The sequence below is a fragment of the Ursus americanus genome, chromosome 13 (assembly GCF_024610735.1).
Source record: "Ursus americanus isolate L20-20 chromosome 13, mUrsAme1.1.p, whole genome shotgun sequence".
Lineage (NCBI taxonomy): Eukaryota > Metazoa > Chordata > Mammalia > Carnivora > Ursidae > Ursus > Ursus americanus.
In genome coordinates, this window is record NC_142139.1 from 61,955,592 (window position 1) to 61,982,157 (window position 26,566).

The 26,566-nt window shown below is 36.7% G+C and overlaps 1 protein-coding gene across 1 annotated transcript in view; it reads right to left on the minus strand.

The window, feature by feature from the left end:
* MTMR9 (myotubularin related protein 9) overlaps positions 1–26,566 on the minus strand; it is a 53,618-nt gene that overhangs the window by 16,324 nt on the left and 10,728 nt on the right. The window contains exons 2-8 of the mRNA XM_045799403.2: positions 23,970–24,078; positions 19,214–19,339; positions 11,682–11,855; positions 8,930–9,147; positions 7,921–8,082; positions 5,185–5,326; positions 3,194–3,414 (exon numbers count right to left, since the gene is read on the minus strand). Of these exons, the coding sequence (XP_045655359.1) occupies positions 3,194–3,414; positions 5,185–5,326; positions 7,921–8,082; positions 8,930–9,147; positions 11,682–11,855; positions 19,214–19,339; positions 23,970–24,078 (1,152 nt within the window). The remainder of the gene's footprint in view (positions 1–3,193; positions 3,415–5,184; positions 5,327–7,920; positions 8,083–8,929; positions 9,148–11,681; positions 11,856–19,213; positions 19,340–23,969; positions 24,079–26,566) is intronic.

A 26,566-nucleotide genomic window follows, 5' to 3' on the forward strand; every position in this document is an offset into this window, starting at 1 on the left:
AGAAAAATGAACAGAGCCTAAGCAACCTGTGGGTACCAACATATGCATAATGGGACTCCCAGATAGAGAAGACAGAAAGCAAGGGAACAAAAGAATATATAAAGAATTAATGGCCAATTGGTCAATTATACCTCAATACAAATAGAAAAAAGTGATCACAAAAAGAACCACACACGCACAAATATTAAGGGCTAACAACTCCCCAAACTTGATTAAAGACATGAGTCTACACATTTAAAAGTTCAACAGGCTCCAAGAAAGATAAAAGCAAAGAGATCCATACTGAGCCACACTATAATCGAACTGACAAAAGGCAGAGAGAGAGAATCTTGAAAGCAGCAAGAGAAAAGCAACTCATCCTGTAGAGGGATCCTACATCATCCCTCTACAACAGATTTCTCATCAGAAACCATGGAGGCCAGAAGGGACAGCAATGATATTTCTGCAGTGCTAAAAGGAAAAAAACAAAAGCAAAAAACAAACCCAAAAACTACCTACAAAGAACTCTACATCTGGGAACACTATTCTTTAAAAATGAAGGAGAAATTAAGACATTCCTGATAAATAAAAACCGAGGGAGTTTTGTTAGAAGACTTGCTTTACAAGAGAAATGCAAAAAGGAATCCTTCAATCGAAACTGAGGGGCACTAGATGGTAACTCAAAGCCATATGAAGGAATAACTCAGAAAAGATTAACTATATACGAAGGTATGAATGTAAGTTATTATTGTATTTTTGCAACTCCTCTTTTTATTTCCTACATAATTTAAGAGACAAATGGATAAAAATAATAATAAGTCCGTGTCAATGGGCATATAAGAATATAATTGTATATAAGAATGTAATCTGTGATAACAACATATAGGGGAGTGGAGCTATGGAAGAGCAAAGTTTGTATGACACTGAAGCTGAGTTTGTATTCAAAGTAGATTGTTATAAATTTGGGATGTTAGTTGGAATCCACCTGGTACCAGTAAAAAAATTTTAACATAACACAAAACGAAGTAAGAAGAGAATCATGATAGTACACTATGAGGTACCAAACACAAAGGAAGACAAATAATGGATGAAATGAAGAACAAAAGAGGTATAAGACAAACAACATAAATCTCAAACTGGCAGAAATAAGCTATTCCTTTCCAGCAATCACTTTAAATATAAATGAAGTAAACTCTCCAATCAAAATGCAGAGACTGACAGAATGGACTAAAAAACAGGATCCAACTATATACTGTCTACAAAAGATTCACTTCTTTTTTTTTTTTAAGATTTTATTTATTTATTTGACAGAGATAGAGACAGCCAGCGAGAGAGGGAACACAAGCAGGGGGAGTGGGAGAGGAAGAAGCAGGCTCATAGCGGAGGAGCCTGATGTGGGGCTCGATCCCATAACGCCGGGATCACGCCCTGAGCCGAAGGCAGACACTTAACTGCTGTGCAACCCAGGCGCCCCTACAAAAGATTCACTTCTGATTCAAAGATGCAAACAGACTGAAAATAAAAGGATGAAAAATGATTTTCCATACAGGTAGTAACCAAGAGAGAGCTGGAATGGACATATTATGTCAGATGAAATACACTTTAGGACAAAAACTCTTACAAGAGACAAAGAAGGCTATTATAAACTGGAAAAAGAGTCAATCCATCACGAAGATATAATAATTATAAACATATATATACTTTGCACCAGAGCCACAACATATAGGAAGCAAAAACCAACATAACGAAATAGAGAAATAGACAATTCTTCAATGTAGTTGAGGACTTCAATGTCCCACTTTTGATAATGTATCAAACTAGACAAAAGACCAATAAAGAAATACAGGACTTGAGCAAAATGTAAAACAAATATAGAATATTCCGCTCAACGACATCAGAGTACACATTCTTCTTAAGTGTACATGAAACATTCTTCAGGATAGATCACAGGTTACACCACAAAACAAATCTCAATAAACTTTAAAAGACTGAAGTCATACAAGTATCTTCTCCAACTACAACAGTATGCAGTTAGAAATCAATAACAGAAGAAAAAACACAGATGAATGAAAACAAATACACGACATGCTAATACAACACATGGAGATTCAGTGAAAACAGTGCTCAGATGGAAATTTATAGCAGTAAAAACCTACATTAAAAAAGAACAAAGATCAGGACGCCTGGGTGGCTCAGTCGAGTAAATGTCTGCCTTTGGCTCAGGTCATGATCTGGGGGTCCTAGGATCAAGCCCTGCATCGGGCTCCCTGCTCAGCTGGGGGTCTGCTTCTCTCTCTTCTCCCCTGCCCCACCCCCACTTGTGCTCTCTCTCACTGTCTCTCTCTAATAAATAAATAAATAAATAAATAAAATCTTAAAAAAAAAAAAGATCTCACATTAGTAACTTTTAAATCAGTAACTTTATACCTTAAGGAACTGGAAAAAGAAGGGTAAACTAAACCAGTGCTAGCAGAAAGAAGGAAAAAATAAAAGGAGAGAGTATATGAAATAGAAAATAGACAACAGAGAGCACCAGTGAAACCAAAAGTTGGTTCTCTGAAAAGACCAACAAAACTGTTCTTTAGCTGGAATGACAAAGGAAAAAACAGCAGAGGAAGCCTTCTGACTGTACCCAACTGAGATTACCAGTTAAGCACTTTTAAAGATCATTCTGATAGGAATCTTCTAAATAAACCTATAAACTTGATGGCATCACTCTGGGCCTGAGGACAGTTACCAGGGGTAACAGATAAAGTCTGGAGCAGGAGTAGGAAGACCTGTATTACAGCCCTACTGCTGGTAACCAACTGGCTGTGTGTCGCTGGTGAAGTCATTTAACTTTCTGAATATTCCCTTCCCAATCTATAAAACTGGATGGAGGGTGGAGTTGGATTATATGTTAAGGCTTCTTCTAGATGTAAGATTACCATGATCTTATATAAGAAAATTAACATTTAAAATGGTTGCCCAATTTACTCAAAGCTTTTAAATCAGTGTATGGACTAATTTTAATCTAACAGAACAAAGTCTAGGACATGCTCTCACGTAGCATGCGGTAGGCTCATAATAAGAACACACTTCATGTAATTTAATTTATACTAACTGTTAACCTCTACCATCTTATAAATAACATTAATGTAGAACCAAATCCCAGTCTCTTTTAGGAAGTGACCAAAATTACAGACAAAGTGGCCCCCATCCCATGTATACCCACCTTTCACTTTCATTGTTGCCCAGAAATGTTCCAAACTGTGAGGCATATGCGTGCTCAAAGAGCATGATGAGGAAATTCTCATTAAATTCAAAAGAACAAGGAAACTGACGAAGTATCTGCCACACACAGTCCAAGAAGAGAAGAAATACAGGCGACTCCCACTTCTGCTTACTATTACAATAGGCTGACTGTGCGCAGCGCTGTTGGAACGGGTGGCCAGCCTAAGACAGAAGATAGAAATGTGACAGTTATAGCCTAGTAAGAGCACATTATAGCACATTCTATTAACATTATTTCACACAGTTGCAACAAAACTCTTATTAAATGGAACATCATATAATTTGGATGGCTGCTGTTCAATGATTTCTTGATTTAAAACAATTTTCAGCAACTAAGGAAAAAAACATGACTTCCAAATATTTAACAAGGCTATGCAGTTAAGGCATAACAATAAGAACTGCAATTATCCTTGGTGAACTCTATAAAATACAATTTTCTAGGTCTCTGTAATTTGTAGCAAAGTCAAAGAATATGAGGTCTTTAGGTACCAAAAAACCACAGCTACCACCTTTTATCTATCCAAAGCATTGCAGATTATTATAAGTTGCACAAGCCTCATCACTAATGGAAATAAATATGGGGCTCTCATACACAAACTTTATAAGGTCACTCCTGATATTAAATTTGTAATTACATATGGAAAAAAGTTATTGTCATGAAGAAATCTTTATGCATACTTTTATATTGCAGATAAAACTGTCCCTAGTTCCCCTCTTCTCTCGAAAAGAACTGGAAGAGTCTGACCTCTACTGACTAAAGGATATTTAAGAATCACTTGGGTCTCTGGCACACCCAGAACCCGATTACTGAACTTACCCCAATTCACACCCTTCTAGGGATTTCACACACTTGCTTTAGCTTTGGGTCCTTATACTACCTTACCTGACCAAGAAAATGTCATGAACATTTTCCACTGGCTAATGGTATTTTGATACTCATTAAAATGGTAATATATAAGTAAATAAATCACATTCATTTATTTGTTTGCTATGCATCATGAGGAATGTCGCTGAAGAGATTTTTACCAAATATCTGGGACGGTCTGACTTGAACAGGGATACAGGTTAGTCGTCAGGCAGGGTAGACAGACATGGTAATGTAACAGCATTAACACATAATAAATCTGAATTTTAACTAGAAGGGCCAGAAATGATTTTTCTCCAGAGATAATTCTACTTTCAAGATATATCTAAACATTTGTTCTTAATCACAATTATTTACTAAGTTACACAGTATATACACATTTATAAGTTAACTTCTGACTTGGAGGATTTCAATCTATTTTATGAGGCCTTCCTTTCAGTTGTCATTCAGCATTATGTAATAGCACTGCATTATGTCCTAGGGATAAAAGAGAAATTGGGCATGGTTCCCTGACCTCAAAGGAGTCACTTTATTTGGGTCTGGTTTAGGGAACAAGGCCTGAAGACAATGGATGGATTTTTAGCTGTGAAGAAGGTTAAGGTCCCAGAGAACAGCGACATTTAGCTATATCTTAAAGCATGAGAAGGATTTCACCTGGCGCGGCAAGAGGAGAGGGTGGAGCCTGATGAGCAAAAGGCAGAAAGTGCTAAAGGCTGTGCCTTACAATAACAAGTCCTCACGCCCCCTTCCTGCCTTGTGTTTTTTATCTCTAGACTGTTTTACATTCTTTGTTATTTCCCCTGTGGGTAACAAAGTACAATTAATGAGTTTGTTAAGGGAATGAAATGCCAAATGAGCAAAATAAGTAAGGAGAGGCACAAAAATTGAGAGCCAGTGAAGATCATAAACGTTTCCTGTGAGGAGGACAGATTAACTGCTCCCAGAAAATTAAACATACAATTTAAGCATTTTAATCAATCAAAATTTCATACATTCTCTCCACTCCTGCAAACTGGCATCACATCAATTATTAGCAGTTCCTGTGCACACCAAGCAGCTTTTCTCACCTGCAGCCACTCTCTTTCTATCAGGGCCTCAAAACCACGGATGGTCCTGCTTCTGGGTTCCAAGATGATCTGGGCCAGGGAGGTAACCTGAAGTGTGGAATCAGTTCCCTCTGTTCCATGAATCAATATGGATGCCCCTTCCCTGATAGGAAAATCCAGAGTACAAATGGGATACCCCCAACACGGTCAACCAACTCTGTTACAACAAACATTTATTGAGTACAGTATTTCAAACTCATGCATTCTGCTCCGTCCAGTAGGGTTTAGAGTTGAAATAAGGCACACGAAGAGAGCTTCTCTTAGGAAACAAAACAAAACAAAACAAAACAAAACTATGAGTTCCAAATTTCACATGGCAAGAACCTCTTTAAGTTACAACAACCTTCGCAAAACATTTTAGTTCAATTTTTTCTCCTTTAACAAAATCCCAAAGCAGTCCTTATCACTTAGTTTTCCTGCCTTAATAGTTGATTAAAGCCTTTCTCATCAAACCTAGAAACATACACTTTAAGTTATTTTTCTGTATCTCTCTGACCTTGAGTCTACCTTTTCACCATTAGCAGACTATAAGGACGCCTTTTTAACTGTAATGTAATAGAACTAGGAAACAAGACATGAACCCCTCTTTCAGAAACATGAAAACAAGAAGAAACATTAAAAAAAAACCCCAAAAACAAAAAACAAGCATCAAACTGTCAATCTAGAAAGTCAGTGGCAATGATACTACTATACCATGATACTTAGGAGGAATCTAGGACCCCATTATTCTAAAGACCGTGGAAAGAAACACCAAAAACTAAATTAAGTACATCTCCCCTCCCCTTCTTCCAACTCTCATATTGAAATGACAACGAAGAATTTTTTAAGAAAAAGGAAAATAACCTCACCACTTTCCCATAAGAAATTCAAGTTTAGTGACTACTATTAATTCTTTTCCCATGTACTTATATCCTTTATGCAGCTTTAACAAAAGGTAATTCCTTATTATTTCTGCTTTTATTACAAACATTTTCCCGTGTTTCCATCTCACCTCTAGGAGTACTGTATTAATGGTTATATGATATGCTATTAGATTCTATTAGATGGTCAACATTTACTCGAGTGTCTGAGTTATTTAGGTCATTGCCAATTTCTGTTACACAGTACTTAGCTCTTTGTCTTTTGTGGATTTGAGAGTTCTTAATTTGAAAATAAGACTCCCTGTCATTCACCTATGGTTAGGTTAACAACCTCATTCTTAGGATGAAATCTCATGGCTAGATAGAAGGGTATGAGCAAATATTTTAAGGCTTCTGATGTATACACTGAATTGATATATCTTGGTTAATCTGTGGTATATTTTACATTTAATTCAATTCATTTAAGGTCCATTTTTACATTTTGAGCAATTAATTACACAGGCAGATTTTTATGTAGGTATAAATCATAAGTCAGTATATCTCAGGAGAGGGAACCCAAACATGACAAAATAAACCAAAACCTTCAACTCTTATAAGAATGTGGAAGTCCCTGTTTGTTTCCGGTGGCCGGCTGAGTCTAGACAAAGGTGGAGCTAAATACCACTCTGCACCTCGGGTTGCCTTGACCTGCAGCACCCCATTATTATGGCTGCAAACTCAGACAACATGGTGGTAAGTGTTCATTATCATTTACAGTGCATAAGAAAACAGCAGCCGCTGTATTCACCATGCAAGGGGAAATCTTAACTTAGGTTAAAAAGAAACAAAACCTTTCATATGAACATCTCATTCCATAATATTGATTTCTCTGTCACAGAACCTCTTCTTTAACTTACATATCCCGTAACGCCTAAAACAAAGAACAGTGACAGCCTGTGAATCCCAATGCCAAGAATCTCCACCCCTTACTGGTTTTGTCATTAACGCACCACATAATCTTAAGCAACCTGTTCTCTATGATCAATTTCTCAATAACCATAAAAACATTACACACATATTTCCTTAGTTTGGAAGCATCAATAAAACAAATTATAGTCTCAAGGAAAAGTGCCATCCAAATATGTGGTGGTGATACTTATACCTATTGTTTCAGAGGCATTCCCTTCTTACAAAGGGCATTCTAAGCTTCTGCAACAACTTATACCAATGCTTCTGCCTCTGTGTCCAAGTCTTCTGTCTCAGGTCTCAAGGATTAGCAACCTTTAACTGAGTGAGTAAACTAAAATCACTTCACATACTTCACATCACTGCCCTCAGGTTTGCTCAATTTGAGATCGTGATATAACTATACATATCAAGTAGCTTGTAATAAGATACCTGAGAAATTAGAATCATTTTACTGTGTAACAGAATTACATGTTTCTTTTCACTGATATTTCAAAGGAAAGAAGGCAGGTTTGGCCTTCTGAGAGCAAATAAGAAATCTTTTTTTCATTCTTTTTCATGGTTTAAGAAAAGGAAAATTGGTAGATTCACAATTCAAGGATTTTATAGAAAAAAAAAAACAGTTCCTTTAGTACTTAAAAAATATTTGTGTCTTTGAAGATGTGTGTACGTATGTGGCTCATTAATCATCAATTAAATACCAGACTCTATGCTCATAATTCATCAATAACTGAATGGCAATGACTCCCTTACGTAGTAATTTCTACAATGATCTGAACAGAAGGTACAAACTAGGTGCAAACTTTACCACAGTATATAAGCATAGTCTGGATAAAAGCAAAGTCTAGTTAGCAGTACGTGTCCCAATCTGGAACACTGAAACACACTTTACCTGTCAATACACTGAGCTGCTAGACAAGCAGTTGTAAGAATCTCTTTGATGTGAGTCAGCCAGTTCGAAGCCTCCAATCTACCGAGCCACCGGTCCATGTTATGTGTTTGGTCATTACAAGCTTCCACGAGTTTGATTAAGCTCTCCTGAAGAATGGGATACCTTTAAAAACAAGAAAAAGTAAAAAAGAAAATAGAAAATACAATGATGAAGGAGAAACCAAACCAAAACCCCAACCTCCACTATATCTAAGAGGCAACGTAGTTCAAAATAGTATAAAAATATTTACCTTGCTATACAGTGACTTGATAATTAAACACTGAAAATCTAATATTTAAACATGGCTGCAAAGCAGCTTAAAATGCCTGTCACGGTAAATCATTCCTCAGATGAACAGATTAAACCAGTTCACATAACTGAATTATCTGACTAGGGAGTGGGCCAGAACACTGCATTTTGTGACAAGTCACGAGGTCACACCACTGGGATATCTGCAATCCTGTTCCCATAGATCGAACAGTAGACACCGGGTACCTTCAGCAGGGGTGGCCAAGGCCGGCTCAGACCCCATTGTTTTATTAGCTCCAACCCCCACCCACCCACCCATCCAGAAGCTCTTATAAACCTCTCACTGCAGGCATAAACAAAAGATCTAGGTGGAGGAAATAGGCTGTGAGAACAGGGGGGGGGCGGGGGAAAGGAAGTCTCTAGTCTTGTGACTTAGGAAAATATACTTATCTGTAGCGTATCTATCTGTTCACTAAATGTGGTGACCAGTGACCTACAAGCAGAGGACCAGACCTTGTGGTGATGAAATTAAAAGTCACTTTTGGGTATCCAGGATGAAGTTTCCTGCTTATCTTATAAAACATGAGAGGATACCCAGCCAATTTCTGGCTTTAAGTTAATGGGTAGGTTCATTTGAGAACTTGTGATCTTTGAACATCTAAGGGCTCACTCACTAATTCACTTCAAATAAGAGTCCATTCCTGTCTCCAGAGTCTTTTACCTCTCAATGGACTTGTGAAGCCGCCTCCACTGGGGATAATGAGCTTCTTGTTCAAAGCCACCGCCTTTGGCTCTAGCTTGCTGAGCGACATTTAGAGATCGGGTGTCAATGATGTAGCCTCGTTTGCCTGCCCTGAGGGTAGCATTGATGAGCTTTTCATCTTCTTTGCACCTTCTCCCATTTGTGCCCGTGAGGGGCTGACCACTTCGCATGATCACCTAGAAGCACAATGCAGATAAAAATTGAAGAGCAGCTGCTTTGAAAGTTTCTGAAAACAGCAATGAATTAGCTAGATTAAGAGTATCTCAAAAATAATCGTGTGACACTTTGAAGATGAATTTGATCCTGAAAAAAAGAAAAATAGTTCATAACTGTAAAACAAAAATAAGCCCTGCACTTTAACAGTTTTATTTTTCCTACTATCTCAAAATACTTCCACGTAATACATTGTATTTGCTGAAGAGACCAAATATTACAATTCATTTAGTCAGTACATTGTTTACTGGACAGGGTCTTGTAATAGAACAATAAGGGCCTATGTGCTGGTAAACTTCTACTTCAACTACATAAACAGGGCTGGCAGGTGTTATCAAGAATTACAGGGGCGTCTGGGTGGCTCAGTTGGTTAAGTGTCTGCTTTTGGCTCAGGTCATGATCCCGGGGTCCTGGAATCGAGTCCTGCTTCGGGCTCCTTGCTCAGCAGGGAGCCTGCTTGTCCCTCTGCCTGCCACTTCCCCTGCTTGTGCTCTCTCTTTCTCTGACAAATAGAAAGATACCTTTAAAAAACAAGAAAAAGTAAAAAAGAAAATAGAAAATACAATGATGAAGGAGGCTGGGTAGCTCAGTCAGTTAAGTGTCTGACTCTTGGTTTCGGCTCAGGTGGTGATCTCAGTGTCTTGAGAGGGAGCCTCACGTCAGGCTCCACGCTCCGTGGGGAGTACGCCTGAGATTCTCTCCCTCCCCTCAAATAAATAAATCTTTTTTAAAAAAAAGGAATTATAGGGGCGCCTGGGTGGCGCAGTCGTTAAGCATCTGCCTTCGGCTCAGGGCATGATCCCAGCGTTCTGGGATCGAGCCCCACATCAGGCTCCTCCGCTAGGAGCCTGCTTCTTCCTCTCCCACTCCCCCTGCTTGTGTTCCCTCTCTCGCTGGCTGTCTCTGTCAAATAAATAAATAAAATCTTAAAAAAAAAAAAAAGAATTATAAAGAGAAAAGGGACCAATGGTAAGATAAGAAAGTTTATGCACTATTCTTCTTCTTGTGGGAATCATTTTTAATATCTTGAAAGCTGTTTTTCTGTTACTTATTCTCCTATGGACCTCTTTCATCCTTTTCAGTATTTCAAGACTTAGAAACTTGTTTCCAAAGACCATCAACTATATATTTTGAAAGGTTTGATTTTGGGGGCGCCTAGGTGGCTCAGTCATTAAGCGTCTGCCTTCAGCTCAGGGTGTGATCCTGGAAACCTGGGATTGAGCCCCGCATTGGGCTCCCTACTCCGCTGGGACCCTGCTTCTTCCTCTCCCACTCCCCCTGCTTGTGTTCCCTCTCTCACTGGCTGCTGTCTGTCAAATAAATAAATAAAATTAAAAAAAAAAAAAGAAACGTTTGATTTTGAAACTTTTCTCAAGAAATTGGTATTATACTGGTCTCTTCCTTGGTGAACTTTAGTTATTTCCATTTCACCCCATAATATATGCTGTTATCTTAACTACCTTGAAATTTAACATGATGAAGAAAAGTCATCCAGAAGATGACAACAGCTTACTGCCAGACCGCGCTAACCATGTAAATGGTCACATAATATATTTAATATCAGTTTTTAAAATTCTTTGTAATGAACCCTGATTAACAGAAATACTACTGAGCAAACAGGATGACCTGATGTCAAAGCAGCAAATCTTTAGAAATCTTTTTATCCTAAATATCCATACTTGACTTATTATGCAGGGAAAAAAGAGAAATGTAATATGACTATAAATTATCCACTAATTTACTATTGGTTTCAAAATGAGAAGCAGAGTTATTGACTGAGAAAATAAGAGAACAGAAACAGATTTAGAAAATATTTAGGGGGCAGTTAGGTGGCTGAGACGGTTGGGCGTCCAACTCTTGATTTCAGCTCAGGTCATGATCTTAGGGTCATGGGATGGAGCCCCAAGTTGGGCTCCTTGCTCTTGCTTAGGATTCCCTCTCCCTCTGCTCTACTCCACCCCCACCCTCAACTTGTGTACTCTCTCAAAAAAAAAATTTTTTTTTAGGAAACATACATACAGCAAATGCTTGCCTATTCAATTACTGACTCCTGGGTTTACTAAAGTTGTAACAATAACATGTGTCACTCTTCTCCCTTTTGAAAATAAAAATGTCTGCTCAATTAACCTTTTATGGGGAAATTTCATAAAGATAATTAAAATAAAGTATCCTACCATTATTCCGGTTGGAGAAATTTATTTTTCTACTGAACACTATTATTTTAAGTGTCAAATGAACATTAGCTCCCTTTGTACTGAGTCCTGAAGATAAGCCTATCTGGCCTTTCTAATTTTGAGCAACATTATGAAAAGAATTCAAAATCATATCCTAATCACAAAACATACTACTCCTGATTCCCTAAAGTTTAAAAGAAGGAAGTCTTAGCACGAGAGACTAGTCACATCTATGAACAAGTACACAGACAAGGGAATATTTCTAAGAAAAGATCCATAAACTAAGGCTTTCCGTGGATCAAGCAGCAGTACCATACACTTACCATTCCATTTTTTTTGTGATAATAGCTGAGTACCGGGAAGCGCCCTCCGTGTCGAAATGTAGCTACCTTTCGAAGAGCTTCATCATCAATGGGTTTGGGAACTATGACAATTGGCGGGTAAGAAGGGCAGACAGCAAATTCCTTATTGACATAGCTTAACCGCCATTCACTGGTCTGAAAAACACAAAATACTTCAAAGCTAAGCAAGTATCTCAATGTCACAAAATAATCGGAAAATTTTAAAGGACTTAGAGATCAACTTTCATACAATGAAGAAGCCATCTCAGGAATTTAATATACGGATACCTAACCTATACTAGAAGGAGTTCTATTCTTCAGAATCAGCTTTCTGCTCTGCTAGGGACCCTCTGTTCCTAGAAAGTGCTTCCTTCTATTGAGCAAAATGTGGCTTTGTAACTTCCTCTATTGTTTTTACTGTGATTTCAGCACAAGTTCCTATTTCATATGGCATCCTATTAGCTGACATCATCCCATTCATCCTTTTTGGGTACCATTTACTTTTTTTTTTTTGGTACTCTTCAGTATAGCAACAGGAAGACTATTAATACTCTAGATAATGCTTAACCAGAACAGATGAGAATATAGCTACTACATACATCAAACCCGTTGTTCTTTTCTGTTATTTAAAAATAAGGAAAATCGGAGCGCCTGGGTGGCACAGTCGTGAAGCGTCTACCTTCGGCTCAGGGCATGATCCCAGCGTTCTGGGATCAAGCCCCACATCAGGATCCTCCGCTGGCAGCCTGCTTCTCCCTCTCCCACTCCCCCTGCTTGTGTTCCCTCTCTCACTGGCTGTCTCTCTCTGTTGAATAAATAAATAAAATCTTAAAAAATAAAATTAAATTAAATTAAAATTAAAAAAGGAAAATGGAGAAAGACTGGTAATATATTTCTTAAAATAATAATGACATAATTCTAAAAAAAAAGTTATACTTAGGAACCAATGACATAATTTCTAACTCACTACTACACTAAGGACTAAAAGTATACAACATAAAATTACCCAATGACAACTTATTTCAAACATCAAAAATAAAAACCACTTGAAGACTATAAAAGCTTTGTACAGTCAAAAAAATAAAATTACATATACGCAAATTTTGGTATGTTCTAATAAATCAGAGTTGGCCTAACATGCTGGTCATGGGTTGCAGTACCAAGAAGATAAAATCAAAGTATGTTCAACATACTGTAGAAAAAGAGAATTTTTTAAAAAAAAAAACCTTTTACATGATATATTTTTAAATTAAACCATTTTCACTTTTCAGTTATTCTCTTTACCAATTTTAAAGACAGTTTCCAAAAGATTTATTATTTAATAAAAGGAATTCACCTGTTTCCTGCGCACCTCCATCTCGTAATTCCTTTTCCCCAGAGGCAACCATTTTCAACTCTTTTGGCTTTAACTCTGGCATTTACCTCCAAATTTCTAAATAATATGATTATACTGTTATTTCTTGAATTTCACTATTAGGCATCACTTATTGATTTCCTACTCTGGAAAATAGTTTGATCGTCCACTGACCTGCAATGCCACTTTCTGGCATATATTAAGTTTCCATACATAGAGGGCTCTCTATTCTGTCCCACTGGTTTATTTGTAATAAGTCTCACAGCTTTTAGAATAGACCTCATACTTAGTAGGCTAAGTCTCCTTCTCCCTTTTTTTGCTCTTCAAGAGTACCTGGGCTCCTCTCAATCCTCTGCTCCTCTGTGCAACTTTTATCAAATTTCACACTAAAACCCACTGCAGTTTAATAAGATTGCTCTATAGATTCATTTAAAGACAATTACATTTTTATTTATTTATTTTTTAAGATTTTATTTATGTATTTTGACAGAGAGAGACAGCAAGAGAGGGAAAGAACGCAAGCAAGGGGAGTGTGAGAGGGAGAAGCAGGCTTCCTGCCCAGCAGGGAGCCTGATGTGGGGCTCGATCCTAGGACCTGGGATCATGACCTGAGCCGAAGGCAGACACTTAACAGCTGAGCCACCCAGGTGCCCCGACAGTTACATCTGAGCCACCCAGGTGCCCCGACAGTTAAATCTTTAAAATATTCAATCTCCCTGTCCATGAGCATAGTCTCTCACCTTTTTAAAGCTTCTTAATTTTTTCAATAAAGCTGTATAATTCTCTCAATAACAGCCGTGCATATCTTTTCTTTGATATATTCCTAGAAACCTTATGTTTTTGCTGCATTTTCGTTATGTTTTCAAAATTGTGATTGGTGTACAGAAATGCTTACAATCTCAAGCACATAAGCAACAATGACAATCTTGCTTCTTTCATTTCAATCCCTATACCTTTTATTCTTCCTTCTTGTCTTACCGAACAAGGAAGCAACAGTGGTGGTGGGCATCTTGTCTCACTCTTGAACTCAAAGGGAATGATAAAAGATTTGCTGTTTGTTTTTACTTTGGGTAGCTTTATCAGATGTATCAGGTAGCACTTATCAGATCATGTAAATTCCCTTCAAATGCAATTCTGCTAAGAGCTCTTATCAAGAATAGATGTTTAGTTCTAACCGATTGGGTTTTTTCTATTTTACTTTTATTACACCATTTATGTAATTTGTCTTTTCTGACTAGTTTTGTGATATTCTCTTTGCCTTACTATTTAATAGCTGTATTACAACACAACTAAATAAAGATTTCTTTTTTATTGTCTTGCATGGTGTTTGCCGAGACACTCTAAGAGCCTGTGACTTCCGTTCATTCTGGAGAACTCTCGACCATTACCGCTTTGAATCGTGCCTCTCTTTTTTCTCTATTATCTTCTTCCTGAATTCCCATTTAATAAATGTTGGATCTTTTTCCTTTATCATCCATGTATGTATCTAACTTCTCTATCATTTTTCCCACCTTCCTTGTTTCTCTGCTCTGCACTCTGAGCAATTACTTCAGATCTATATTTCAGATCATTAATTCTCTGTTTCTAATCGGCTACTTAAACCTTAAGTTTTTTCTCTTCTTTTTTAATCAACTTTCAGATTTTATTATTTGTATGAAAAATAAACTAGATCCGTTTAGAGTGCATGATTACATATCTTGACAGTTGTATACACCCATGAAACCACCACCACAATCAAGATAATAAACATTTCAATCGTTTCCCACAAAATGCCACGTGTATTTTTGCAATCTTTATCTTCCCCTCCACATCCCAAACTAGGAAGTCATTAATCTGCTTTCAGTCACTTTTGGTGTTTATCTAAAAAAATCTTTGCCTAATCCAAGGTCATAAAAGTTTTCTCCTATGTTGTCTTCAAGAAGTTTTATAGTTTTAGCTCTTATTTCATTCATGTATATGTCTACCCTTATACCAATAGGTATAGCTCTTATTTCATCCAATAGGGTATTAGCTCTTATTTCATCCATGTATAGGTCTTCCTTATACCATACCACATTCTCTTGATTATTGTAGCTTTATATTAAGTTTTAAAATCAAGGAAAGAAAATCATTTATTTTTTTTAAAGTTGTTTTGGCTATTATAGTAACTTTGCATATCCACATAGATTTTACGATAGTTTTGTCAATTTCTATAAAAAACACCTATTGGAATTTTGATGGGATTTGCATTGAATCTATATATCAATTTGGAGATAACTGTCATCTTTTTAAAAAAAATTTTATATAAACATTTGCGTCATCTTGGGATTGATACTTGCCAACTTTTTCCTTCAGAATGGGTCACAATATCTTGGCTCAGTTTTAGATGTATCCTGGACATTGCAAATGTTGTGTTGTGGAAACTCTGCATTCCATTATACTCTTTTGAAGAGAGCTAATGTTTTTTGTTTTAGTAGGCAATTAACTTTGTTAGCTTTAAATTTCGAACTCTGTTAACACCTGTGGTGCAAGGCAGCTCAGCTCTTGGTTCTGACTGATCTCAGTTGGCTCCATGCAAGCACATTCAGGATCAGCCAGAGGTTCAAGGTTGTATACCACAAAGTTCCCCTTCTCTAGCTCTCTGGTTACCCCAACCCATTCACCTGGTTCCTCCCACCAGACAGAAAGTGGGCTTTCAATTGCAATGTTAGCCGTTCCTCAATGCCACAACTATGCTGACCTCAGGACAAAGCCCCCCAAATAGGAATTTCATTCTGCCATTCACTTTCTCTACATTTTGATCCCCTCCAAAATATGCGTTCTGTTCAATTACCAGAGCTTTCAGGTGGTAGTTTTTTTTTTGTTTTATTTATAGTTCGTCACTGATCTCTGCAGAAGTCTTAGATAGGAGCTACTCAATCATAAGCAGAACCTTATCACCTTCTTTATATATAATTTCGAAAGTGGTAGATTGAGGAAGTACAGATATATTGTGTATGAATATTTAATCAAAGTACCTGAAATAATCTTTCATGATATCCTAGAATAAAAGAATGCTTAAAGGGGCGCCTGGGTGGCACAGTGGTTAAGCGTCTGCCTTGGGCTCAGGGCGTGATCCCGGCGTTATGGGATCGAGCCCCACATCAGGCTCCTCCGCTATGAGCCTGCTTCTTCCTCTCCCACTCCCCCTGCTTGTGTTCCCTCTCTCGCTGGCTGTCTCTATCTCTGTCAAATAAATAAATAAAATCTTAAAAAAAAAAAAAAAAGAATGCTTAAAGTAGGAGTAACTCTATAGAGACCAGTTTTGTTCAACACTTTCATTTTGTAGACATGGAAACGGGAGTCCCAAAAAGTGAAGCAGCCAATAACATATCTGGGAACACAAGATATCTTGATAGCTAGTTTTAGTACTGTCCTCTCAATACCACATATCTCTTTTGGACATAATAATGAAGGGGGGACTGGCTAATATTATAATTAAAAAGCTTTTCAGATGGTTAAAAAAAAAAAAAGAAAAAACAAAACCTTACTCAAAGAATATTAAGTGACAGAGGTGTAGCGTGGCAGAGGATTTCTAATGGTATATAGAAGGCTTTACCACCCTTTTGCCCTATCCTGAATAAATACACGCCTACATTCATTCACTCGACAAATATTTACCGTTTGCCTATCATGTGCTAGCAATACAGGAGGAAACAAGAACGACACGGTTCCCGCCCTCCAGCTTATATTCTAGCCCAGGAAAGAGACAACGAATAATGAATAAGAAGTCTTCCACACTGCTGACTCCCTCCTACTTGAAACTGACTCTTCCCTTGGATTTTTCTTCAATTCACCTTCAATCCTTGGCATCCTTTTTACTTTAAATGCTTTCCTTAGGCAATCTCGGTTTCTCCTCATGGTTTCCACAGTGTATTTGCTGATTACCCTCAGTTTTTCATTTTTAACACAGACCTCTCAAATAAGCTCTAGACTACCTCTTGTAGATATTCAATGACAGGTACTGTACAGGCCCTTTGAATTGCCATCCCCCAAACTGAACTTAACTCATTCCCTTTAAACACATTTCTCTTTCTGTTCTTCCCATCTCAGTGGTATCATCCCAGATGTCACTGCCTGTTTTACCTTTCACATCCAGGGAGTGGGTCACCAATGCCTCTTAATTCTACTTTCTGAATCTTTCTGCATTATATCCAACCATCTTCTTTTTATTATGACTGTGGCTTCTTCAAGCAGTTTCTTAGCATTTTGCATCAGAATTGATTTTCTATAACACAAATCTAATAATGTCATTTTCCCTGTGACTTGTGGATACTTTTGTCAGCATTTATTTCATTGTGCTTGATTACTTAAATAACTGTTAGAATTTGAACAAGTAGAAGGAAGGAACCATGCTTTGCCCATCTTAAATTTCCATCATCTAGTAATTGTACCTGAATACCTCAAACGAGGCATTAAAGATGTTCTCATTAAATCTGCGGATTACAGAATTTGCAGGAAAATACCAGAACTTCAAATATACGAATTGCTTAAATAATTAGCTAAACCAAAAAGAAAATGCCTACTAGGAAAAGTATTGAATCTAAATAAAAATTAGTACGTAAATACAATAACAAAAACATAGGGCAGATCCCTTAGTAACACATATGAGAAGATGTATAAATTTTAGTTTATTTCATTAGTAACTTAATTCTCAAAAAAGCTAATGCAACTTTAAGCTGCCTTAAAGTATCAGTAATAGTTCCAATCAATGCCAAGTGTATTATGGGTACCATATTTTAAAAGAATAAATGACAAAACAAACGTCCTGCTGGGAAGAGCAACCAGGACAGTGTGCGGCCCTGAGGTCACCACTACTAGAAAAAGCTGAAGTAAATACTGACATTTAATCTGCAGAAAAGAAAACTTAACGGGGACATAAGAGTTCCTAATTTGAAGAACAGTTCATGGTAGAGGAATAAGATAAACTGAATAACAAGGTAACATCAGAAACATTGGCTCTATGTACAGGGAAACAGAGGTCAGCTCAGAATTAGAGCTGTCCCCAAATGGGACACCACTGTGTTTTTGCAAATTCTCCCACACTAAGATTTCAAGCAGAGGCTAAATGACCACATCATGGATGTTTTTAGCACAGGGGATCTCTGCACAGAATAGGAGACTGATTTGAATATTAACCTATAGAATGTAGACTTAGACTGGTTCACTTATGGCACCTAACTCCAAGATAAGTCACAGGCAGGTCATTTGTACAGACAGTTTTGGGTACCCAAACAAATCACCAGAGATGTCCTGATGTCCACGTGACAGTCCTTCCTGATCACCATGTGACTGCCATTTTCCACCTAGGAAATGATTAAGGATTCCTCTAAGGTACCCTTGGTGGTAGTTGATGACAACAAAAAAGTATCATGCATTTAAGAATGTTTACTATGCAGTTTTTAATGCAATAAAAACACTAAATGTAAGTGTAAATACAGGTAGTTATTCACAAACTACATAGAAATGTCCCACACATAAAAATGTGAACTTCCTGTTCCTTTATCACCTTGCTGACATGGACATCTTTATTCTTTAAATTACATAGTACCCTGGTCTCTACTTCTTGACCCCCCCCCTCACTGGGGCCCATTTATATAGGTGTGATGGAAGAAGAATGAAGTAAAATTGTGAAGAATGAGAAAGAAAACCTGGTTCTAGTAACCTGGTCTTAATAACCCAAATTATAAAAACACAAAAATTATCCTACAGAAACAAATATGATCTATGTTTCTCTAATGCTGTCTTAGGCACACAGTGGGTTCAACAGACTTTTTTGGGATGGCTCAGAACCTAATTACTACATATAAAGTTGTTTCTATGGAGACGCTTTTAAAACAATCAACAATGAACTCAAAACAGGTCAGGACTATCTTTATCAAGATCTTTTCAAAATTTAAAAGAGTAACATCTGGAATACAGCTGAAATCCACTAGAAGAAAAATCCCTTGAGCCACAGCATTGAAAACGAATTGTGCAAATCTCTGAATGGCAGAAGCTACAGTATTAACAGCTAACAGAAATTTCTTTCAGGCATGGATAAGCCAACAACACCTTATTAGTCATCAGAAGGAAGTGATCATTTAACAAGTAAGGTATGGGGTTATTTCTCGATACACTCAGTGTCTCAAATGTTACTCACAGCTGAAGAGTAGAGTTCAAACTCTTGCTCAGGGAGGAAAGAATGCCAGCCATCTTCTACCACTTCAAACATGGGCCGGTAAAAGAAAGGGTACATCAGAGTGATAGAGTCCAGGGTAGACAATGCCTAGGGCATAAAAAAGAAACAAAAGAAAGAAAAAGGAACATACCACAATTTGAAATACTTTCTAACTGCCAAATTGGTATTAAATAAATATGGTCTAATAATGATGCACATTCAATATGTTTCTCTAACGTTGTATTTACCACTAGATACAATTACAGCTTCTTGAAGCTTATTTCCATGCTTTCAGCATCTAACAAGGTACCTGGCACATAGCTTATACTAAATTAACATTTGCTGAATGAACAAAAGAACAAAAAAAGTATGCACACCTATTCTTGAAGAAAAATTAAATAACTCCTTTTGACACCACTTAACAAAGCCTAATAAAAAGGTCCAAATATTTCTGGGGATCAGAAAACAAACAGGTTCTGGTTAGAAAGCAAGGTCTTGGCTCAATTTCAATTATCGACTATATCAACGTATGTACATTATTTAAAATCAGTGTCTGTTAGTAACCATAAATAAGGGTGTTACAGCTTGGTAGCCAGGTATCGTATTACCTTTATGCTACAATGACCCATTCTCAAGTTGGGGCAATAACTCTGTGGTCCCCAAATGAGCCTATAATCATCTGGAACACTTGAATTCTGGATAACAACACCAGGAAAACCTGACTAAAAGGGAGGAACAGACAGATGAACATCCTCCATCACTGGGCAGTTTCAACCTTCTGACAGGGGAATTATAAAAACCACTTCTATGGCTAGGAAAAAAGGTACCAAAATCAATTAGCATAATTCAAATTTCAGTAATCATGGAGACACTCACCTGGAGGAGGGCGGGAGCCCAACATCATGCTAGTTCCCCAAAACTCTCAGAATAAAGCTACCCCTTTCTAGATCACAGAAGGACCAAGCTCGCAAAAGAATGGGCCCAAGACTTATTTAAAAAACAGATTAGATATGTAGTTTAGCAGTTTAACAAAAACATCTTCATCCAAAGCTATTCTTCCATCTGTCCATAAATCATGACACCTTTCCCCCAGAGCTCATAAAGCAGAAAATATGGAGATGCATGGCTGTATAATCCATTATCCACTTCTATATAGTCTTTGGCTGCCAATCACACTAAACAGAAGCAGAATGGCCAATGTCCACATCTGACCTAGGCCCGAGCTGTCACTGTTCAGTACAAACATTATTTTACTTAATTGGTTCACTTTTTTTTATTGGTTTATTTTTAAGATATTCTTCGCAGTATTTAAAATTTTTTTCATCTTTACTGAGGTAAAATTGACAAATAAAACTAAGATATTTCAAGTGATGATTTGAAACATTGTGAAAGGACGCCCCAGGGAGTTAATTAACACATCCATCACCTCACATGTTTGCCTTTTGTTGAAAACATTTAAGCTCTACTCTCTTAGAAAATTTCTATTATACAATATTACAGTGTTATCAACTATGGTTACCATGTTTTACATTAGATCCTAAGACTTTATTCATCGTATAACTGCAAGTTTGTAACTTCTGCCAACCTCTCCCTATCTCCCTCAGCCCCCAGCAACCACTTTTCCACTCTGTTTCTCTAAGTTTTGTTTTTGGTTTTTAGGATTCCACATATAAGCAGTAACATGCCATATTTGTCTTTCTCTGGTTTATTTCACTTAGCATAATGCCCTCCAGTTTCACCCTGTTGTCACAAATATCAGGATTACTGTTTTTAAAGGCTGAATAATATTCCATTGTATGTACAGATAAACATCACATTTTCTTTATCCATTCATCTGTTGACAGATACTTAGGCTATTTCCACATTTTGACTATTATGAGTAATGCTGCAATGATCATGGAAGTAAAGATAGCTCTTTGAGATGATTTTGTTTTCTTTGGATATATATCCAGAAATGGGACTGCTGGGTCATACGGCAGTTCCATTTTTAATTTCTTGAGGAACCTCCATACTGTTTTCCATAGTGCCTGGTACAACCACGATTTTAAATGCAAGTTAGCAGCCACTTTAGCAGGTAATAAGCACTCATATTCTGACTTGTGATCACATACTATGTCACTAGAGACAGGAGTTTTCCTTTAAACACACTGATGCTGAAAGAACTGAAAACATTTTAATTCCAAAAGACAGTGGAAACTACATTGAAAAAAGCTTCATCAGACTTTCTGCTACATTTTAGAAAACTGAGCACTTGCCAGTTATTCTTCCAAAGGGATTCTATTTGTGGCAGCAGAATATATTAGGGTATGTGGATTCTTGATTAGAAAGAATAGCTCAACTGTTTTATATAAGAAATTCACTTACTATTCCCAAGTTATGTCAAGATGTACAGCTGAAGTGGGGAAGGAACTGGACACCAGGAAAAGGCAAGAGGCCAAGTTCACGATGTATATTTACTATGTTGTAAAACAATCAGTAGAGCATTTGCTTCCTAAGGTCAAGGGTTTCCATATATTCAGTTTCTAAAGTACTTTAGGTACTATATACGGCCAAATAAACAACTGATTGGTGTCAGATGCTAACGAAACAAAGCAAATGCAATCAGAACGTGGGTAACAGGTTTTGCCCTATATTTCCTTTACTGTTATCCCTCACCGTATGCAACTTCACTAACACCCACCAACCAGCTATCTTGTAAGTTATAAAAGGGCTAAGAAAAAAAATGCAGACTGTTCAGTGAAAATCCAAACCCACAACTGGAAAAACAAAAACAAACCCATGATCAAATGAAATGGGTCAGTAGCATTCCCCTGCCCAAAGAGCAGGACACTGTTTCAATTGAACAGCCTAGAAACCACAGTGCATTTCTTAGCCATGCTAGCAAATTTGGCCAAATCAACGTTACTACATCACTTCCAAATGACAAGATATGTAAGACAAATAGTTCAACTCATCTTCTCATTTCCTCTAAGTAAAATTTAGCAAAGGCAGAAAGTAAACCAGTTCTATGCCATTTTTCTCATCACAACAGTTGTTTTGTTTCTCTTTCTTGTTTAAAAACCAAACAAGATCCTAATTACAGATTTTTAAACCTTTCTGCCTCCTCTTAATGGTTAAGCCAATAGCATTTGTTTTGGATACAAAGACCAGATTAGTCACTCAAAGACCAACGAAAAAAAATCAATGTGTCTATAATTATCTAGATAATACTATAAACATAAAGTTAATTACTATAATTTAGTGGCAATGATTTAAAACAAAGCAATTTAAAATTTGAGTATAAATCAAAATAGTTTGGTTGAGTGAGGAAGAAAATGGTGTGAGCGCCTCGATTTAAATATTAAATTATCCAAGTAAAATGTCTATTATTTGTAATCTGAACAGATATTCAATATCGTTGATACAAATATAAAACACCCCCGTCTTTTTTTTTTTTTTTTAGTTCTTATCTCCACTTTATTTATTTTTTTTTATAATGATTTTTTATTATATTATGTTAGTCACCATACAGTACATCCCCGGTTTCCGATGTAAGGCTCGATGGTTCATTAGTTGTGTATAACACCCAGTGCACCATGCAATACGTGCCCTCCTTACTACCCACCGCCGGCCTATCCCATTCCCCCACCCCCCTCCCCTCTGTAGCCCTCAGTTTGTTTCTCATAGTCCATAGTCTCTCATGTTTCATTCCCCCTTCTGATTACCCCCCCTTTCTTTATCCCTTTCTTCCCCTACTGATCATTCTAGTTCTTATGTTCCATAGATGAGAGAAATCATATGATAGTTGTCTTTCTCTGCTTGACTTATTTCACTTAGCATTATCTCCTCCAGTGCAGTCCATGTTGTAGCAAATGTTGTGAACTCGTTCTTTCTGATAGCTGAGTAATATTCCATTCTATATATGGACCACAACTTCTTAATCCAGTCATCTGTTGAAGGGCATCTCGGCTCCTTCCACGATTTAGCTATTGTGGACATTGCTGCTATGAACATTGGTGTGCATATGGCCCTTCTCTTTACTACGTCTGTATCTTTGGGGTAAACACCCAGTAGTGCAATGGCTGGATCATAGGGTAGCTCAATTTTTAACTTTTTAAGGGACCTCCACACTGTTTTCCAGAGTGGCTGTACCAACTTGCATTCCCACCAACAATGTAGGAGGGATCCCCTTTCTCCACATCCTCTCCAACAATTGTTGTTTCTTGCCTTGTCTATTTTTGCCATTCTAACTGGCGTAAGGTGGTATCTCAGTGTGGTTTTGATTTGAATTTCCTTGATGGCTAATGATTTTGAACATTTTTTCATGCAAACACCCCCCTGTCTTAAACAAACCTAATGTACGGAAAATTCAGACTTACTAAAGACAAACAAAAGACTATAATTATTTGTGATAATCACTTACTTTATAAAAGAAATAACTTTTTAGAAAAGCCTTACCCTATAATACATACAATGGACTATTACTGAGTCTTAAAAGAGAAGGAAATCCTGTCAAATGCTACAGCGAGTGAACCTAGAGGAAAAAGGAACACTAAAAACTGTTATAAGTCAATAAAATCCTATTACACTCCTATAACAATGAATCAGGGTGAGGCTTTTCCTGTCAATTTTCAATATGTGAGTCACAAAACATAACCAACTATCTACTAAAAAAACATATGAGCTCTACTGAGTCGGAACATAAGGTTGTTTTTTGTTACTATTTATTTTCATCAGATTTTGCTTCTGAAATATTTACCTCAATGGAACTGGCTATATTCAAACATTCTTCCATTCCAGGAATATCCAACTGAATTATTCGAAAATCTTTACATTTTATGATGATGGTACCCAGTGGTCCCACAAATCTGTAAAAAATTACAAATTATGCTTAGGAACATACATAGTTCTATCTTTAAACATACGATTATTTCCGTGAAAAGAGAATGTAGTTGTAATTACCATCTATAGTCAACTTTCTTCTCCCCTATGGTCTAATTAAGGAAGAGTTAAGACTGTGTTATTAAAATGTGAGCCATAAATTATTTTAAATACATATACTTAAAATTTTTCAAATTCATAAAGTAATTCGTACTAGGCCAACTCATTTAATGAAGATTATTTGGGGTCTTACTTCAAAGAATAGAGAAAAAAAGATCTGTAATTAACATGTTAAGTGTTTATATAGCATAGGAAAACACTTCATTTCAGATTTTATTTACTTCCAAGCTTGTTGTAGTTGATTTTAAATGTAAGTATCTTTCTTTCAGTCTTCAAACACTATTAATTTACAATTTCTATTCTAAATCAATGGCATATCTACTCATAAGTTTTGTATCGATAAATTTTGTACAAATGTAATTTAACCTTAATTGGAATTTTTGTCTTCCTTATACTACTGTTGTTTTGTTTTGTCTATACTTTCTGACAGCTCTGAGTTTTCTTTTGCTTTGCCACTGGTTGGCCCCTTTCTTTTCCATTAATACTTCTGAGTATTCCCTAAACTAGGAATTCTTAGATTGACCAAATGCTGTTCATTTTACTTACATTTTGTCCAGTTTAGAAAGACCACTCCTACAGCTACTCTTCCTGAGCTCCATCTCAATTGCTAATCCTCCCTATGCCTCACATCACTGCCTTGTTAATTTGGACAGGTGAACACGGGTCAAATCCTACTAAAGATAATTCTACCAAAAATCCACAACCTATCAACACATTGGAATGCCTCTTATAAAATTTATTTGGAAAACTCACACTCTTAGCACTTCTACTTCTGGCAAAGGTAGAATAACAGGGACTGTATTTACCCTCCCACCTGAAACAAACCAAAATAATTGGCCAAAATATAAAAGAAAGAACTGTTTTCAAGACACTGGACATCCAGCAACAAAGAACAGAGATCTCTGGGAGATGGGAAACAAGTGAATCCTACAATTGCCTGAGTTTAGGGTTTTGAGAGATGCCAGGCTATAGAAGAGGGAAGCTGGGTGGGGCTGATAGTCTGAGGAGAGCATCTACATTAAAAAAGAAAGTTTCATGTTAGTGACTTCATATCAGTGACTTCAGATTTAGATAAAAAAAAGAAGAGCAAGTCAAATTCAAAGCAGAAGAAATTAAATAAATATCAGAGCCAAAATCAATGAAACAGAAAAAAGAAAACTATAGGGAATAATAAAAGCAACGATGATTGCTTGAAAATAATAAAATCAATAAACCGCTAGCCAAAGTAATCAGGCAAAAAGAAAGTGAGTCTCAATTTACCAATATCAGAAATAAGAGAAATGAGAATCACTACAGACTGTATAACATTAAAAAGATAAGGAAATACCAGGAATAACTTTATGCCAATAAATTCAACAAGGTAAATGACATGGACCAATTCCTCAGAAGACACAAACTCAAGAACATAATTAGTTCTATAGCTATTAAATAAACGGAAATATTCATGAAAATCTTCCCCACCAAAAACCCCTCTGGGTCTAGGTGGCTTCACTGATGAATTCTATAAAACATTTAAGGAAAATATACTATCAATTCAGGACAAACTCTTCCAGAAAGATGAAGAAGAGGCAATTATTTATCATCTCATTCCATGAGGTGAGCATTACCCTAATACAAAAACCAAACAAAAACACGACAAGAAAACTGTACACAAATATCCCTCATGAACCCAGATGTAAAATTTCTAAACAAAATATTAGCAAATTAAATTCAACAATATATAGAAAGGATAATACATAATGAACAACTGGGGTTTATCATTTGAAAGCAAAGCCATTTATCATATTGCCAAACTGAAAAAGTAAAACCATATGATCCTCACAATAGATATAGAAAAAGCATTTAACAAAATTCAACATCTATTCCTGATCTTAAAAAATAAAAACAAAAAAACCCCACTCTCAGCAAACCAGGAACAGAAGGAAACATATTCGACCCGATAACAGCATTTACCAAAAACAAAACAAAACAAAACAAAAAAACAAAAACAACAAAACAAATCTACCACTAATCGCAGACTTAATGATGAAAGACTAAATACTTTTTCACTAGTATCAGGAATAACAGATTGTTCAATGTCACCACTTCTGTTCAATACTGTACTGATAGTCAATAGCCAGTGCAATGAGGCAAGAAATAAATGGCATCCAGATTGGAAAAGAAGAAATAAAACTGTCTTTAGTGGCAGATGACATGATTGCCTACTTAGAAAAACTAATGAAAAATACAACAAACTATTAGAATTAAAAAGTGAGGTTAGTAAGGCTGCCGGATACAAATTCAATACACAAAAATCAATAGTATTTCTATATACTATTGCAACAATTGTTAAAAATATTCAGGCCTTGGTTTTTA